Raw genomic sequence first — 17738 nt, 5'->3', positions numbered from 1 at the left:
GTGTATGTGAGGCCAGAAACTGGCACCCTAGGAAAGCGGCAGGAGCTAAGGAGACGGAGGATCGGGGGCCAGGGTACACAGGGCAGGACGGGGACAGGGCGACCAGGATGCAGAGACAAGTGCTGCAGGGGCTGGCAGGTCTGCTCAGCATCCCCTGCCTGGGCCCAGGCCCCGCTCCCCCGGGCCTCACGGCCAGCACCTGCAGAAAACCTGCATCGGCAGAGCCGGTCAGTAAGCAGGAGAACACGGGCGTTGAAGGAATTTATTCATGAGAAGACTGAGGGTCCGTCAGGGAGACTGTCCAATGGTGACAAGCTCCAGAAGCCCGGGTCGCAACAGCCGGGAGGGCCGGGACACCCCAGGCAGGAGGCGGTGGGCTGGCACAGAAGAGCAGACGCAGGCAGTTCTGGGCACAGAGGGGCTTTCTTCACGGCCTGTCTGCCCTGCCCCTCCCCGCAGGTCCCCACCCATCTAGGGTTAAAGTGCAGCTGGGAGGCAGGAGGCGGGCAGAACTGGGGAGCTAGAGAGAGCCCGAGTGAACCCTGGCCGTCCACGAAAGCTGGCCATCGTCCTCGTCCTGGAGTTCCTCGAGGCTCAGCCCAAGCCCAACCTACCCAGGGCCTCTGGAACCTTGGGGCAAGGGAAGTAACCCCTCACTCTCATACCCATCCGATATTTAGAAAGAGCATCCCTGGGAGAGGGGGGCCTAAAACTTGGGGGACAGTGGGGATGCACTAACGTTTCTAACAGGGAGAGGAAGGGGATACGCATCTTCAGGGATTGTCTGGGGGGTCATCCCCCTCCCTCTGGCCTTGGAAGACTCCTTCCTCTCCTCTCCCTCCCCCACCAGGCAAGCCAAGGAAGCCAGAGAAAGGCCCAGAGAGCCTGGCACCCAGCTCCAGCACCGTAAGTCAGCAGGGTCCTGCCCAGGCCTGACTCCCAAACCCCTCCGCTGAGGAAGGGCCACTTCAGTGCCATTGGGGCCGTGCTTCTCTGGGGATGGGGAGTGGGGTGAGCGGCCTTGGGGGAAGCCCGTGGGGCTGGACCCTCCTGTTTCTGCCAGCGATCTTTCTAGCCCAGCCCCTCCCTCAAGGCTGAGGCTTGCAAGATGCTCACCCTAGGCCCCGAACCTCAGCAGGACCATCTGCACCCCCACACACCTTACCCTGGTTCATGCCATCTTGGATGGCCTTCCCCCGACTCAGCGGCTCAGCCAACTTCCTCCCTCTCCCACAGGTTCATCTCTAGAAGCCAGACAGGAAGAGACACCCCCAAAAAAGAGCCCTGAAGACCTCTGCTTCCTCCCCCCACTCTTGAATATATTAAATTGTGCAGCTTGCCTCCAACCCCTCCCCTTCAGATCTCCACGGCAACCAGGCAGCATTCCAAGTCCGAGTCTGAATCCAAGTCCATCCAGTGCCAAAGGGGGGCTTCAGCCTCTCCCCGGACTCCTCCCCGGAAGGTGAGACCCAACACTCCACAGGGGGATGAGAGGGGAGGAAGAGTCGGGGGGCCTCAGTCCTCAGCCCCCTCTTCCTCCGTGTGGGGGGCCCGAGGGGGGTCCTCGGGCTCAGGGGTCTGCCCGCCAGGGTGGGGGTGGGGATGGGGGTGAGGGTGGGCACCGGGCTGGGAGCCCAGCCCATCCTCGCCCTGCACATAGACACTCAGCCCCTCGTGACTGGGCTCCTTGCCGCAGGCCTGGCAGCTACAGTGCAGGATCTTCTCCACCAACTTGTCCACCCTGGGCACCTCCTCGTGGCCTGGGCACTCCAGCGTCACCTGCAGAGGGAAAGAAAGAAGAGCAGGGATGCTTCCAGAGGCCTGGGGAGGAAGCCCCTAGGGTAATACCTCCTCATGGGACCAAGAACCCCAGAGCCCACCTGTGATGCCCCAGTTAGCTCCAGGGTCCCATGGGGAGGGGGAAATTGAACCATGCACAAGCCACCAGAGTTGTCTCCTCACATCAGACCTGCTACCTTCCCACCCAGTCCCCACCAGCAGCCACAGGGAAATCCAGTGTGGCCCACCCCTGCGAAAATCCCCTCACTGTCCCCATCCCCCTGCACTTGGAGACAAACCCTGACCCCTCACTAAGGCCACCCAGGGCCTTCGGGTGCTGCCGGCTGGCTGGCCTCCCGACCCCTGGCCCTGTGCCACTCTCAACCATTCTGTGCTTTAGCTCTGCCTCAGGGCTTTGCACATGCTGTTCCTTTGCCTGGAAGGAACCCACCCCACTACCACCTGCCCCCAACTGTGCCTTTGAATCTGAGCTCAGACTTTACCTCCTCAAAAGAGCCCCACCCCAGAGCCCCAGCCCAGCTGAGCATCGCGCTACAGGAACCCCATCTGCCTCTTACTCTGCCCCTATCATCACCCACCTAAGTACCTTCTTTCCTTCTCCCTCCGTTCTTCTCTTCCTCCCTCCCTTCCACAGAGTGCCTACCCTGTGCCAGCTCTGAGGACACAGAGACACATTTCCCCCAAGGAAATCAGAGTCTAGCAGGGCAGAGAGACCTGTCAAAATCACCCGAATGCAGGTGGAAGACTGCAGATGTGACAGGTGCTTAAAGCGGAGGCACGCTGTGCTCTGAGAGCCAACGGTGCAGGGGTGTGACCCAGTCAGGGGGCCTGGAAAGGGGCCCTGAGCAAATGCTGCCTGGGACAAGAGCAGAACAGTGAATAGAAGTGAACTAGGTAAGGAGGAGGGGCAAGAAGGTGTTCCAAGCAGGGTAAAGGACAGGGGCAAGGGCCTTGGGGTACAAGTGAGCAAAGCAGGGGCAAGGGACTGAGCGGAGGCAGCTGTGTCAAGTGACAAGCTAGTGAGGAGGGCAGGAAGCAGGAGGAGGCTGGAAAGGCCACTGAGCCAGGCCATGCCAGGCTCTTGAGGCAGGGCAAAGACTTTGGTCTCATCCTGTAACAACAGGAAGCCCTTGAAAGAACTTCAGCCCATGAGAGGCATCAGAATGGAGCTTCGGGAAGATCCCTGTCCATGTACAAGTTGGTGTCAAACTTCTGAGCCATCCTGTGGGGGGCCCACGTCTGTACTCCCAGCCCTTTACCCTGCACACAGTGGAGCCTTGCTACACCACTGTGGCCACCTGCTGGAATGCAGAAGGCTGGGGAGAAAGGCCAAGGCCAGGGAAGGCTCTGGGCCAAGGCTGGGTGGGGCAAGCCGGCAGTACTCACAATCTCCCACATGGACTGGGCTGGCATGCAGGAGTCACAGTGAACCAGGGACTCTGTGGACTGTGGGAAGGTGTTGGGGACGCTGTAGCTGAAGCACTGTCCTAGGCACGCCCTGTGGGAGGAGAGGGCACCATGTGTGTCACTGTTGGGGAGGCAGGGATGGGCAGCCCTGGTCCCTCTTTCTCCCTCCTTGGGCCCCCATCCGCATCCCCCCACCTACCCCTTGGGTCCCACCTGTTCTGGATGGACTTGGCCTCACAGCCACTGTGTCCCACGATCTGGGTGATGTTCTTGGCTTCGCACCAGGCACTCTTGTCCGGGAACAGTGCCAGCTTGTTGATGGGCGGTGGGGCAGCCAGCAGCATGGCAGGGAGGACAGCCCCCACCAGGACCCGAAGCATCATGCCCGTGGCCTCCAGAGCCCTGGAACAGAGCACAGGTGCCACCTGAGGCACAGCAGGGCCCGGGGGACGGGGCTTGGCAGTGGTGTTACAGCACGGGCTCTGGCATCTGACTCCACGGCACAACCCCAGCCCTCCTACTTACTAACCAAGTACGACTTTGGACAAGTTATTTCTCCACTCTGAATCCTACAACTGGAGCTGGGAGTGGTACCTACATCAGATGGGTATCTGGAAGGTCAAAAGAGATATTAAATCAGCCTAGCAGATAGGCACATTCCCTATGTGTTTATTGGTTTTATAACCTCCTATGTTGCCTTGAGCAAGTTACTTTTTATCTTGGTGCCTTGGTTTCCTCATCTAAAAAGGGGAGATGGTGCCACTACACAGCGAAGGATTGCAGTCACGAAGTGTTCAAGCACGTGTCAAGTGTTGAACAACTGCTACCTTTCTCCCTTTGACCCTGTGGGTCATCCAGGAAAACGCACAAAAAGTCATCCACACAGCCCTCGAGGGGCTGGCCACACACCACGTCTCCTGGAAAGCTGCTGCAACGGCTGTCAGGATTCTGACGTTTGAAAAGTTAGCCTTAACTTTTGCATTGCTGTGATTTTTGTTTTTGTTTTTTGAGAAAAGATCTCACTCGGTCACCCAGGCTGGAATGCGGTGGCATGATCATGGCTCACTGCAGTCTCGACTTCCCTGGCTCAGGTGATCCTCCCAACTCAGCCTCTCGGGTAGCTGGGAATACAGGTGTCCACCACCGTGCCCGGCTAATTTTTGTAAAGACAGATTTCACTATGTTGCCCAGGCTGGTCTCAAACTCCTGGGGCTCAAGTGATCTTCCTGCCTCAGCCTTCCAAAGTGCTGGGATTACAGGCGAGAGCCACCGCACCTGGCCTGCAGTGACTTCGTGGGCCACCCAGGCTGGCCAGAGCTCACGAAAAAAAAAAAAACTGACCCTGAACCAGACAGTATTGCTTGCTTGCTTTTTTTTTTTTTTTTTTTTTTTTGAGACAGAGTCTCACTCTGTCGCCAGGTGCCAGGCTGGAGTGCAGTGGCACAATCTCGGCTCACTGCAACCTCTGCCTCCCAGGTTCAAGCAATTCTCCTGCCTCAGCCTCCCTAGCAGCTGGGACTACAGGCACGTGCCACCACGCCCAGCTAATTTTTGTATTTTTAGTAGAGACGGGGTTTCACCATGTTGGCCAGGATGGTCTCAATCTCTTGACCTCGTGATCTGCCCACCTCGGCCTCCCAAAAGTGTTGGGATTACAGGCGTGAGCCACCACGCCCGGCCAGTATTGCTTGCTAAGATGCCTCACCAGAAACTCGAATCCACAAGTCCACGCAGATCACTACCCCCAGCCCCATCTGGAGTCAAGCGGGAGCCAATCAAAGCCAAGCACCTGGCTATTTGCAAATTGCCCCGCTACAGGATGGAGTGAGATACTAAAACAATACCAGGATCTGCCAAAAGGTGGTGCTGCAGGGCAGTGTGTGTCAAAGGATTCTGCTTGGAGACACGCCAGCGAGTTTCACCCACTGCAAAAAGCACAGGGGAGGGAGGCTTCAGAGAGATTCAGAGATGAGGGTAGTCCCTTCTTTGAGGAGACCCCCTAACCCACAGAGGACAGGAGAGTGGAGAAGGGGCATGTATCCACATGTGCCTGTGACCGGGACACTCAGGCCTGTTTCCTCACAACCTTAAAGTGAGTACAGTGACCCAGCCCATGGTTCCCAAACATGGCAAATGATCAGAATTCCCTGGGGATTCCTGGACTAAAAGTTTTAGGGTGGGGAGGAGTCTGCATTTCGATCAGGCTTCCTCAGCAGCTCTGTACTCGGTCAAGCATTCTTTATTTAGGGACAGTCCCTGTAAAAGATAAAGTAAGGCTGAATCAGGAGGGATAGGTCCTGGTCCCACTGGCTCCATAAAAGCCCAGCACCAGGAGTCAGGTGGCTTGGGACTGGGCATCCCATTGAGGACAATCCTACTATGGACCGTGGGGATGGCAGAGCCAGGTAGTTTATTATTTTATTTTTATTTATTCATCTATTTTTTTTTTTTTTTTTTTAGACAGATCTCACTCTGTCACCCAGGCTGGGGTGCAGTGATGTGATCTAGGCTCACTGCAAACTCCGCCTCCAGGTGCAAACGATTCTGCTGCCTCAGCCTCCAGAGTAGCTGGAATTACAGGCACTCATCACCACATCCAGCTAACTTTTGTATTTTTAGTAAATATGGGGTTTCACCATGTTGGCCAGGCTGATCTGGAACTCCTGACCTCAAGTGATCTGCCCACCTCAGCCTCCGAAAGTGCTGGGATTACAAGTGTGAGCCACTGCGCTGGGCCCAGGGCCAAGTACCTTATAACGTGTCTGGGGAGCAGGGGTCTCAAGGAGGGCTGGCTGGGCATGGCTCCTGCAAGGGCTGTAACCACCCCCCTGGCACTCTGCTCCCCATCCAGCATGCTCCCCCAGCTCCTGCCCCTCTCCTGCAGGTCTCCATCTCAGGGGACCCCAATGCTGGGATGAGCCCCACTCCCAGCCCCCTGGGGAGGAAGGGCAGCTGGAAGTGAGGCTGGACAGGCTGCCCCACCACACACCATCCCAGATGAGTTCCTGTCACAAGGCTCTCACCCACGCATTTCCGGTCTCACTGACAAAGCCCATGTTTCCAGTACAACCACATCCTAACAAAATAGAATGGATTCCTTCCTAACTGGCAACCTGATGAATTTTTCAACAAGCCTGGCATGCAGGAGGCTTCCTGAGTCCTGAGTCAGGGTCTACCCACAGCATACCTGAAAGGCCCTGCAGGTCCCTTTAAGGCCAGGACTCCCTGGGTCCTCTCTGGGCTGGACTGGCCCCCTAGGCCCTTGGAGAGGTCCAGGGACTCTTGTCCTCCTGAATCTGACCCCACCTTGCTTCCTCAGGAACAATGGGTCACAGGACGCAAGGAGGTGCCTAGGGCAGGAAGTGCTGTGGATGTGGAATTGGGACTGGGGTTGTAATGAAAGTAGCCTGGGCCAGGCATCATGGCTCACACTTGTAATCTCAACACTTTGGGAGGCCAAAGCAGGAGGATTGCTTAAGCTCAGGAGCTCAAGACTAGCCTGGGCAGCAAAGTGAGACCTGGTCTCTAAAAAAAAATAAAATAAAATAGCCAGGCGTTGTGATGTGCACCTGTAGCCCAGCTATGTGGGAGGCTGAGACGGGAGGAAGGCTTGAGACCAGGAGCTTGAGGCTGCAGTGAGCCGTGACTGTGCCCCTGCACTCCAGGCTGGGTGACAGAGCAAGAACCTGTGGAAAGGGAAAGGGGGGGGGGGGGAAGGACAGGAAAGAAAAGAGAAAGGAAGGGAGGAAAGCAGAAAGGGAGGATCCAACAGAGGGAGGGAGGTCGGGATGAGCACCCGGAACGAGGAGAGGTCACAACTGGGGCTGTGGGTCAGGACCAGGCTGAAGCGAGTGTTGAGACTGCAGCTGAGGCTAATGAAGGCTTACTGGGAGACGGAGTAAGGGGAATTTGGGGAGGAGGCCCAGAGACCAGGAACTGGTTATCAGGGTCAGGCTGGGGCAGAGATTAGGAGAAAATGAGATGAACTAAGGTGGAAGGTCCCTCCTTCCCTTCCACCCTTGCCAGTGCACAGCTGAGTGCACCACAGGGCCAGCTGTGCCCACAGAGGGGTGCAGTAACCCAACCCAACAGGCACTGGCAGGGCGCTGGGGCCACGGCCTCCCCGGGCCAGCAGCGTGGAGCTCCAGCATTCTCTACGGGCACCGCCCCCCAACCAGAAGCGTGGACCCTGCAGTTCCCAATATTTGAACTGCAGCCCCCACCCCTTAAGAGCTGTGTGACTCCCAGAAATAAGTTCACTCCTCAGAACCAAGCTTTCTCAACCCTAATATGGGAGCATTGTGCCTTCCCTGGAGAAGCACTGGGAAGAGGAAATGAAGGTATTCAGCATCAAGGAGGCACCCACTAAGGTCCGCTCTCTAACCCCCAGAGCATCACAGGAAAGGCTGGGCCAGTATCAGAGCCAAGGCTGGGCCGGAACAGAAGACAGCGAGGACGCCAGGTGAAGTCTCTCCCACACGGCTGCCATCCAGACACGCCTACCTCCTCCAGCCCGCCTGCCCAGCCCCAAAGAGCCCAGGCTGCCCCCCACTGGTGGGGTGGGCTCTTAGCTAGCAGGTTCTCTTTTTTGTTGGTTTATGCTTTTTTGTTTTTTCACGCAGCAACTCAGCTATTTTCTTTTTTTTAAACAGCCATCCATCGTACTTTCCTTCCTGAGCCTTGAGAGCCTCACCCAGATTCTCAACCCTTCCTCCCACCCTAACGGTCACACAACAAGTCACAGGACTCCCCGAAAGCAAGGGCAGGAAGGGAAGTTGGAGATGTCCCAGGCCAAATCCCCCTGCTCTGCAAGGGAGCTGTCCCAAGGCCTCCGGCAAGTCAGGCAAAGCAATGCCCTGCCCTGGGCTGTTCAGCTCCCTGAAGTTCCATACTCACTCACTCACTTCTCGGAGGGCAGGGGTCGCTTCTAGGAGGGCAGGGAGCTGAGGCCCCAGACCCTATGCCCACCCGGGCACTCCCCTGAGGGGAGGTCCAGGGATGTGGGTAAACAGGAGGCAGTTGTTTTGAGTCGGGACAGTAAGAGATGGCTCTCAGGAGGAGAACAGAGATTCTTAACTCTGAATTAAATATAAGCGCAATTACAATCATGCGTCACTTAGCCATGGGGATGCACTCTGAGAAATGTACCATTAGGTGACTCTGTCGGTCTGTGAGCATCATAGAGTGGACTCAAACCTGAAGAGTCTAGCCTACTCATACCTAGGCTATTTGGCATAGCCTATTGCTCCTAGGCTACAAACCTGGACCACAGGTGACTGTACTGAACACTGCAGGCCACTGCAACACAATGGTGAGTGACATCTGAACATAGAAAATGTAGAGTAGGCTAAGCATGGTGACTCACACCTATAATCCCAGCACTTTGGGAGGCCAAGGTGGGAGAATTGCTTGAGCTCAGGAGGTCAAGACTAGCCTGGGCAACAAAAGGCAATCCCATCTCTATAAAAATTTTAAAAACTAGCCAAGTGTACTGTCATGTGCCTGTGGTCCCAGCTACTTGGGAGGCTGAGGTAAGAGGATCACTACGGCCTGGGAGGTTGAGGCTGCAGTGAGCCAGGATCGTACCATCTTTCATGGTATCATTATGAAAGAAAGAAAGAAAAGGTGTAGTAAAAATATGGTATTATAATCCCATGGGAGGCGAGGCACAGTGGCTCAGGCCTGTAATCCCAACATTTTGGGAGGTCAAGGTGAGCATATCACTTGAGGTCAGTTCAAGATCAACCTGGCCAACATGGTGAAACCCCATCTCTACTAAAAATACAAAAACTAACCAGGTGTGGTGGTGCACCCCTGTAGTCCCAGCTACAGGTACCACTGCACTCCAGCCTGGGGGACAGAGTGAGACTCCAACTCAGAATAATAATAATAATAATTTTATGGCAGCACCATCGTGTATGTGGTTCATCATTACGCGGTGTGTGACTGGGTATGAATTTTTTGTTTTTTGAGACGGAGTATTGCTCTTGTTGCCCAGGCTGGAAGGTAATGGCACAATGTTGGCTCACAGCAACCTCTGCCTCCCAGGTTTAAGCAATTCTCCTGCCTCAGCCTCCCGAGTAGCTGGGATTACAGGCATACGCCACCATGCCCAGCTAGGTTTGTATTTTTAGTAGAGACAGGGTTTCACCATGTTGGTCAGGCTGATCTTGAACTCCTGACCTCAGGTGATCAGCCCACCTCGGCCTCCCAAAGTGCTGGGATTACAGGTGTGAGCCACCACACCTGGCCCGGATAGTAATTTATTCTGTCCTGCAACAACTGCCTAATCCTATTCTTTCCTCCATTTTTAGATGCAGAAACTGAAGCACAGAGAGGCTAAGAAATGTGCTTGGACTTACACCGTTAGGAAACAGGAGAATCAGGATTTGAACCTGGACAGTAGCAGGTTAAGCCCCAGCCACCCTTGCAGGAGAAAGGTTGACAGAAGAGAAAGAAGCAAGAAAGGATGGAATCGGGAGTCAGGACGAGGCCTGGAGCTCATGCCACTGCCCCAGCTGACTATGCCTCTCATTCTTGTTAGCGCCCTGGTGTTCAGCCACTGCCTGGGCTGGAAGCTTGGGGGCTCCATAGACCAGAATTCAAATCCCACTCCCGACTCCCTAGCCGACCATCTGGTAGCCATGACCGACCCTGGCTCTTGGAGCCCTGGTAAAGGTATGTGTGACACTATCCTTCCTCCCAGGGGCGCTGTGGGGCTTTGAAGGAGGTGTCCTCAGCACAGGTGAGTGCCTTCTTCCCAACCCACTACCCACCACTCCCAAATCCAAGCCCTCCACTTCCTCAGCAGCCCCCTGCAAATGCCTGGTACATTCTGAGCTGCCACCCACACAGAAAGGAAGTTCCCTGGGAGGTGACAGCAGCAGACCCATTTTGGCACTGTGGAAACTGAGGCACGGGCCCAGGAAGTGACCTACCCATAGCTCCCACTCTGGGGAAGAGGGCAGAGAACATACACAGCAGCCCTACCCTAGCTGCTTTCCTGGAAGCCTTGGTCCAGAGGGTCCCCAGCAAGGCCAGCTTCGGGGTCAGGCCTGCAGAGCCCCTTTTCGGAAATGCCTGCCAAAACTGAAGACGCCAGACCCGGCCCTCCTCGTGTGACCCCCCCCACATCTGAGGCATGGCCTGGGTACCTGAATATGCTCGCGACGGGACTCCAAGACCCAGCCAGGCCAGGAGCAACAGCCTCCCAGCCCCCAGGAAAGGGGCCTTGATTAACAGCACTGCTGCTGGCACGCCCCCAGCCCCACTGCCTGGATTCTTTTTTTTTTTTTTTTTGAGACGGAGTTTCACTCTTGTTACCCGGGCTGGAGTGCAATGGCTCGATCTCGGCTCACTGCAACCTCCGCCTCCTGGGTTCAGGCAATTCTCTTGCTTCAGCCTCCTGAGTAGCTGGGATTACAGGTACGCGCCACCATGCCCAGCTAATTTTTTGTATTATTTTTAGTAGAGACGGGGTTTCACCATGTTGACCAGGATGGTCTCGATCTCTTGACCTCGTGATCCACCCGCCTCAGCCTCCCAAAGTGCTGGGATTATAGGCGTGAGCCACCGCGCCCGGCCACCACTGCCTGGATTCTAGGACCTGGAAAGGCATCCGAAATGCCCCTTAAATACACAAGAGCAGCCTAGATTTCAAGGAACACCTCCTCCTGACTCCTGCCCACCGCAAAACCCTTTGTAGAGCGGATCAGCTTTAGTATAACAAGTGAACCATCCTCCCCAATTCCTCTTTTGGGTTAAGTCTGAATATTCAGGGTCGCTCAAGGCCAGATATACCAGAATTTTCAGGGTAGAGTATATCCACTCACCCCAGACCCACACACGCACTCAAAAGCAGGCATACCCCAAACCACCTGTGCCCCTATGAAAACACAACACACACACATACATACGCAAGTGTGCCTATATACATACAAAAATGCTCATCTGCCCAAGTACCTGCTCTCTTTCTCTCTCTTACACACACACACACACACACAACCAGACCTTTCCTGTTACCCGTTCCAGCAATCAGTCAGTGCAGAGCCACGGAGGGCAGGCCTGGTGAATCCATGGTGGAAAGGCGGGCTCTCCCTCCCCGTCTTCACCTCCTGCTTCCAGAACTTCCTCTGGGAACATTCCCACACTTGGACCCAGCTGATGGGGATGGACGATACTACCTGTGGGCTCAGCATTCACGTGACACTGCGCTCCACACACACACAAGCACGCAGCCTTTGTGGCTGGTGGCTTTCACACCAGACGCTCCCCCTTCCCTGCCTCTCCTACCTCTCCTCTCCCCCCACACTAAGGGCACGGTCTGGTCCTCCTCCTCCATTCTCCGCAATTATGACAGACTCGGCTCCAAATCTTAGCTCAGTCATCCTAATCTTTCTCTTTATTTGTATGTTTTTGTTTATAACAGGCTATCACTCTGCTGCCCAGGATGGAATGTGCTGTCACCATCCCAGCTCACTGCAGCCTCAAATTCTGGGGCTCAAGCAATCCTCCCACCTCAGCCTCCCGAGTAGCTGGGTAGTACAGACGCACATCACCATACCTAGCTAATTTTTGGTATTTTTTGTAGAGAAGAGGTCTCCCTTTGTTGCCCAGGCTGGTCTTGAACTCCCACTTCAGCCTCCCAAAGCACTGGGATCACTTGGCCCCATTTTAACCTTTCTGTTCTTCAGTTTCCTCATCTGCCAAAGTGGGGATAGTGCTAATATCCAGTTCACAGGACAGCTGTGAAAATTAAACCGAAGAATACATGGAAACCTCTGGAGAGACAGTCCATCATAGTTAATTTCTCAGTCCATGTCGCCTTCAGTGCTAGCTTGGGCCTCTGACCCTCCCTGGCTTCTTACCCTCCCTGGGTCTCTGCCTGCTCCCTTCTGCCCTTCACTCCCACAGGATCCTGGGTGGGTCCTGAGGCTATTTCAGTCTGGGCTGCATCTGCCCCAGTGAAACTGGATTTAGGGAAAATCTCAAGGTGAAACTCAAGCAAGTGAGATGACAGCTGGGAATGGATTTTACAAACTGTCAAGGGCTGCCCAATATGATTCCCTGCCAGGGCAGGAACTGGGAGGAAGATCCCACGCAGACTCTAAGACAGGGTCCTGGAGACACCAGCCTCCTCCAGAATCCAACTTGAAGAAAACAGGCTCTGCCCTGCCACCAGGCTGAGCATGCTGCTGGGCGCAGAGGGTGTGGAGGGCGGCTGGCCTGCAGCCCTAGGCTTGGGGCTTGGCAAGGGCGGGGCAATTGCTCCAGGTCTTGGAATGAGCACAGGGACTTCCTTGAATGGTGCAACTGAAAATGTTCCTCTGTGAAGGGGCAAGGCAGTGTCACACCTGGGCTCCCTGCTCACTCAGGTAGGGCCCCGGCTCTGGTCAGCCAGATGGGGTTTCTGGGCTCACCCTGGGGTTTGAGGATGCATTCTGGCCAAAGCTCATACATTGGCTCTCTGTGTGCCTGGAGTCAGGAGAGTCCAATGGTTATAGCTCGGGCCACTGACCCTTTGTGCTCCCTCCCTAAGCTTCATGTTTGCAAGCGTAAAATGGGCAGCCTGGCCTGGGAACGCCCATTTCAGCAGATCCCCCAGGGAGGAGCCTGGCTCCAGCATACTGCTTAAGGCCACTGTGATTCCACGACCCCATCTCACTGCAGGGTGGCTTCCTTCCTTCCTTCAGCACTGGGGAGGCTCTGGCCAGGCAGAGCATGAATCAGCTGTCCAGGGGGCGGACACACAGGGCCGAGCCGGTGCCACCCAGGCCTGCCTACACCTTCCAGCCCTGGCCACCTCTGTGCCAGCCCCCCATCCCAGGCCATGGCCCTCCTTACCGCAGACCCTCCTGCCCGCAGACCAAAAACAGTCTCCAAAACAAATCCATACTAATGAGCTGCTGCAGGGCCGGGCTGCACATCTGCTCAGCAGAAGTCCCACTACAGACCTCACCATCAACCCTGCCCGTTCCGCCAGCCTCCGACCCTTGGGGTTGGGGGTGGGGGGAAGCAGCTAAACTCAGCCTGAAATTTCACTTTAAAATATTGAGGCCATATTCCTGGCCAAGGCAGAACACCCTGTCCACCCCTCCAAAACACAGGCCCCAGGAGAGAGAAGTCCAGTTTGCAGGGGTGGGTGGAGAGGGGTGGGGGTCACCGAGGAAACGCGGCAGCCTCGTCTTTTCTTTGGCCCCAACTCAGGGCAAACCACGCCCAAACAGCCCCAGCATCTGGGGGAGTCTCGGGAGGCCCCATTCTGCAGTAACAAAGGGTGAGGGGCTCCTTGTTGACAAATTGCTTCCCCTCCTCCATGCCCGGCCAGCGTCCGGTCTTTGGCCTCCAGCCCTGACCTCTGTTTTCCAGGGGTGCCCCTAGTAACAGACTGGTGGCGTCCAGCTGGGGGAGCGAGGGCCTCTGAAAGCCTGAAGTGTGGCCTTCCTCCTTGATGCCCGCCAACCTCTGGTCACGCCAAGGCAGGCGGCTGCCCCCTCTGCCGCCGCTTGTAAAAGACCAGAATCGCCCCGCCCTGGGAACGGGCCGGGCAGGTGGCCCGAAGCAGGGCCTGTCGTCCAGCCGACCTCGCGGGGGTGGAATTCTTAAAGGAAACTGAGCCCCGGGAAAGGCTGGCTCTCCCTGCCCCAGACTCAATTCCAGGGAGATGACCCGGGCCAGGCCCCGGGGCCAGCGGGAGGCAGGGGGAGGGCTTGGCGCACCCGGTCTAGGAAACTATTCGTGAACCCCGCTGGGGGAGGGCGAGCCTCCGACACTGGGGGGATTGTCTGGATCGAGGGCGGGGGGTCAGGGAGACGCGCAGACACACGGCGAGAACCCCACAGAGGACAGCGCAGAGACAGAGGGAGGGAGAGAAAAGCGAGAGGCAGAGACACAAACGCGGGCGGCCGAACACGGAGGCAGGCGGGCGGGGAACGGAAAGAGACCGGGCAGACCCGGGGAGAGTGAGCGGCGGAAACGGAGCGAAGGAGAAACAGACACACAGACGTAGGGACCGAAGCCGAGGGGGCCGCAGGAGGCGGAAACGTCCAGAGCCGAGAGGCTCGGCGCGGCGAGGCCCGGGCACGGCCGGGGGACACGCGAGCCCGGCGGCCGAGCCCCGGCCCCTGCCCGGCCACGCATCTCCCTCCCTCGCTCCCTCTCTCTCCCGGCCGCGGAAACTCCGAGAGAGCAACGGAACCACGGGGCGAGTCTGGGGACGGGCTCCGGGCGCGGCGGTGCCCCCCGGCCACCCCGTGCCGCGCCCACGTCCCCAGAGCCGGCGTCCGGAGGCGCCCGCCGGGCCCCCCAGGGCTCCCGGGCTCGGCGGCGGTGCCTCCGCCAGTTGTCCGCGGCCGCCGGACGCGCCCGGGGCCGCAGCTCTGGGCCGGGGGCGCGGTGCTGCCCCCGCCGCCGAAGCCTCTGGAAGCCGGGTGCCCGCGTACCGGCCCGGGCGGGACTTACCGCGCGCGCCCGCCGGCTACTGCGGAGCTGGGTGCGGGGGTCGCGGGCCCGGGCGCCCCGGGAGGCTCGGCGAGGCGGCCGGCAGGGCTGGGGGCGGCCCCGCGAGGCTCGGCTGGGCTGCGCTGCGCGCCGTCTGCGGCCCCGGGCGGGCGCGCGGCGCGGGGGAGCGGCTCCGACGTCAGGGTGGCTCCCTCCAAACAGGGCGCGAGGGCGGGGGCAGCGGGGAGGGCCGCGCGCAGAAAGAGCGGGCGGGCGCGCGCGGCCTCTCCCTCCGGGTGCGCAGGAGGGGGCGCCGGGGCCCCGGGCCGTCTCGCCGCCTTCTGCCCGCCCCGGGTCGGGCTTCGGCGCGCTCCGACGGCGCGTGGGGCTGCCTGGACGCCTGGCCGGCGCCCGAGGGCCACGGCAGCCCGCCGGGAGCCCCGGCCCGTTCTCAAGAGCCCTCCCTGGGTGTCTCTGCGCTTCCACTCTCTCCGCCCGACTTTTCCCGAGCCTGGACTGTCAGGCCGTGCCATGCCTCGGGGTGACAAAGATGGAGGTGTCCTTTTTGTGGGCACCGGGCACTGCAGACTTGCTCCGAGAGTGGGGCGCTCCAGCCCGCCGCGTCCCGCACCGGGAGTCCGTCCTCACTCCGCAGTTCTGTGGTGCACCCCATCCAGTCCGCTCCGGCTTTCGACCCGGTTCAAGTTCGTGCTGTTGGTAGCCTGGGTTGCTCGGCCTCGCCCAGTGTCATCGTAGTGTCGCTCTCGACCTCCAGTCGGCTCCAGGCACTTGGCTTAAGCATCCCGAGAAGCCCCAGGGACTATTAGGAACCAGAACGGCAGCAAATGGACTCACTTCTCTGGCTCCTGGGAAGAGCGGAGCGCCTGGCCCCAGCGTCCAGCCTCACCTCAGGGGTTCCCATCCAATCAGTGGGCACTTGGGTGGGTTGCGGCGGCGCCTTCTCTACTCTGTATGCTTAACAACGGGGTGAGAAAATAACTTGCTACTGAAAAGTGGTGGCCCAGGGACACCATGTGGGACACGATTGTGGGACTCGGGGATTTTGCTTTACAGCATAGTTACCTGTGTCCATGTGCTTTACCCACCTTGGCTGGAAACTTCCAGATGGACGCAGCCCTGGTCATCTGACTCATGTGGTTGCCAAGCATCCTGCGTGGCTCCTAGTGGCCTGCTGGGAACTCCCTGGTGTACTCCAGCCTACCCGCACCCTCCACACCAGCCTGCATCTGTGCCTCCTAGCTGTTGCCTGCACCTTTCCCTCTGCCCGGAATTCCCTTCCCCTCCTTTCGACTCCTGGCAAATGTTTTTTCCAGCACCAGGTTGGAAAACCTTCCCAAGACCTTCTGGGAGCATCTCCCTCCTCCAGTGTGATCCTGGAGCGCGGGATAGGAACTTCTGTTCTTGTCAATTTCCCTCTAGAATAGCTGTGTACATCTCTTTCCTCCATTAGACCTTGAGGGCAGGAATCATGTGTTTATTTCAGTATCTCCAGTGCTTATGGGCAGGCCAGGTGAGATGTACAATGTATTTGGTTGAATGACGTTATTATTATTATTATGACACCGTTTTGCTCTTGTCGCCCTGGTTGAAATGCAATGGTTCAAGGCACCATGCCCAGCGAATAAAGTAATTATTATCCCCCACTGATGTAGCACAGATAGGTCTTCTCTTAATGGTAACTACTATAACCGTTATAATAGTTCACGTGTGTTGAGCACCTTACCATGTGCCTCATCCCATTGCCAGCCCTCACTACTCTCAAAATAAACCTGTGAGGTAAGTATTGTCTCTTATTTTAAAAGTGCTGGGCGCGGTGGCTCATGCCTGTAATCCAGCACTTTGGGAGGGCGAGTGAAGAGGATCACTTGGGGTCAGGAGTTTTAGACCAGCCTGGCCAATATGGTGAAACCCTGTCTCTACTAAAAATACAAAAATTAGCCAGGCGTGGTGGCGTGTGCCTGTAGTCCCAGCTACTTGGGAGGCTGAGGCAGGAGAATCACTTGAACCTGGGAGGCGGAGGTTGCAATGAGCTGAGGTAGCACCACTGCACTCCAGCCTGGGCAACAGAGTGAGACTCCATCTCAAAAAAAATAAATAAATAAAGTAAAATAAATAATAAAAGTGAAAAAAAAATCCCGAGGCAGGAAGATCACTTGAGCCCAAGAGTTTGAAGCTGCAGTGAGCTATGACTGTGCCACTGTACTCGAGCCTGGGTGATGTTACAGAAAGCTAATTGTGGAGCCTAATGAACTTGTCACTCCAGCAAGGCCTTGTCTCAAAAAAAAAAAAAAAAAAAAAAAAAGTGAAAAAAAAGAAGGTCTAGAGAGAGGTTAAGTAACTCACCTAAAGTCACACAGTAAGAGGCCATGCCAGCTAATGTCTGTTGGATAGCCATGTACCATGTACTGCAGAAACCACCCTCACTGCACTGTACACAGTAGGCACGTAGGAAATGTTTACCGTTTTACAGCCAAAGGTTACCACCACCATCTTTCACGCATACCCTGAGCAGTATGGAAAGTGGAGTTCTGTATCTTGAAAGAATCCACTCCCACACTGCAGAAAGCTAATTGTGGAGCCTGATGAGCTTGTCAGATTACACACAGAGCCAGGAGTAGAAGTCGCAACTTCCAGCCAGTGCCCTCCACGGGGCAGCCCACCATCTCTCAAACACGGGGACATTCAAGAACACCAACCCCCTAATCAGGGACAGAGGGTTTGGAGTTGAGTCACCATCTGTTTGCTGATAACTACAGGAAAGCTACCGTGTGGGCAGGGGGCCTAGTAGGTCACTTGGTAATAATGTCTATCCATAGCTACATTTTGTGCCAGGCATGATACTAGGCACTCCGTCTGCTTCATCTCTAATCCTTACTACAGTCCCATCATTGTTCCCATTTTACAGGTGAGAAAAATCAAGGCACCAGAAAGTGTCACGACCTGCTCAAGACTACACTGCTAGTGATTGACAAAGCCTCGACTTGAGCTCAGACCTGTCAACACCAAAGTCCATGTTTCTGTGCACACCACACCCCCTCTACCCTCTCAGCTGCCCCAGTGCATCTCCCCGT

At 56.8% G+C, this 17738-nt stretch overlaps 1 protein-coding gene across 5 annotated transcripts; it reads right to left on the bottom strand.

Moving 5' to 3' along the window:
- Window positions 1–248: 248 nt before the first annotated feature.
- NBL1 (NBL1, DAN family BMP antagonist) lies at window positions 249–15538 on the bottom strand. Of its 5 annotated transcripts, XM_039473680.2 has the most exons (6): window positions 14668–14733; window positions 5052–5132; window positions 3737–3818; window positions 3421–3609; window positions 3187–3298; window positions 249–1779 (listed from the first exon to the last, which is right to left on the bottom strand). In XM_039473680.2, the coding sequence occupies exons 4-6, from the start codon at window positions 3588–3590 to the stop codon at window positions 1516–1518; spliced, it is 546 nt and encodes a 181-aa protein (XP_039329614.1). In that variant the 5' UTR covers window positions 3591–3609; window positions 3737–3818; window positions 5052–5132; window positions 14668–14733; the 3' UTR covers window positions 249–1515. The 5 variants fall into 5 exon arrangements, 4 of the variants coding, with proteins under 4 accessions (XP_039329614.1, XP_039329615.1, XP_039329613.1 ...); XM_039473681.2 differs by lacking the exon at window positions 3737–3818; XM_039473679.2 differs by lacking the exons at window positions 3737–3818; window positions 5052–5132 and having other exon boundaries at window positions 14668–14861.
- Between the last annotated feature and the right edge of the window lie 2200 nt (window positions 15539–17738).

Source organism: Saimiri boliviensis, chromosome 11 (assembly GCF_048565385.1).
Source record: "Saimiri boliviensis isolate mSaiBol1 chromosome 11, mSaiBol1.pri, whole genome shotgun sequence".
In the NCBI taxonomy this organism is placed as follows: Eukaryota; Metazoa; Chordata; class Mammalia; order Primates; family Cebidae; genus Saimiri; species Saimiri boliviensis.
Note: the sequence above shows the minus strand (reverse complement) of the source record. Positions and strands in the feature narration are given on the sequence as shown.

Coding starts and splice junctions, on each gene's coding strand:
- NBL1 (XM_003934931.4), bottom strand. CDS start 13,133: ATGTGCAGCCCGGCCCTGCAGCAGCTCATTAGTATGGATTTGTTTTGG. Junction 3,610..13,050: donor TGCGGGCAGGAGGGTCTGCG/GTAAGGAGGGCC, acceptor GCTCTGTTCCAG/GGCTCTGGAGGCCACGGGCA. Junction 1,780..3,186: donor CCCAGTCCATGTGGGAGATT/GTGAGTACTGCC, acceptor TTCCCTCTGCAG/GTGACGCTGGAGTGCCCAGG.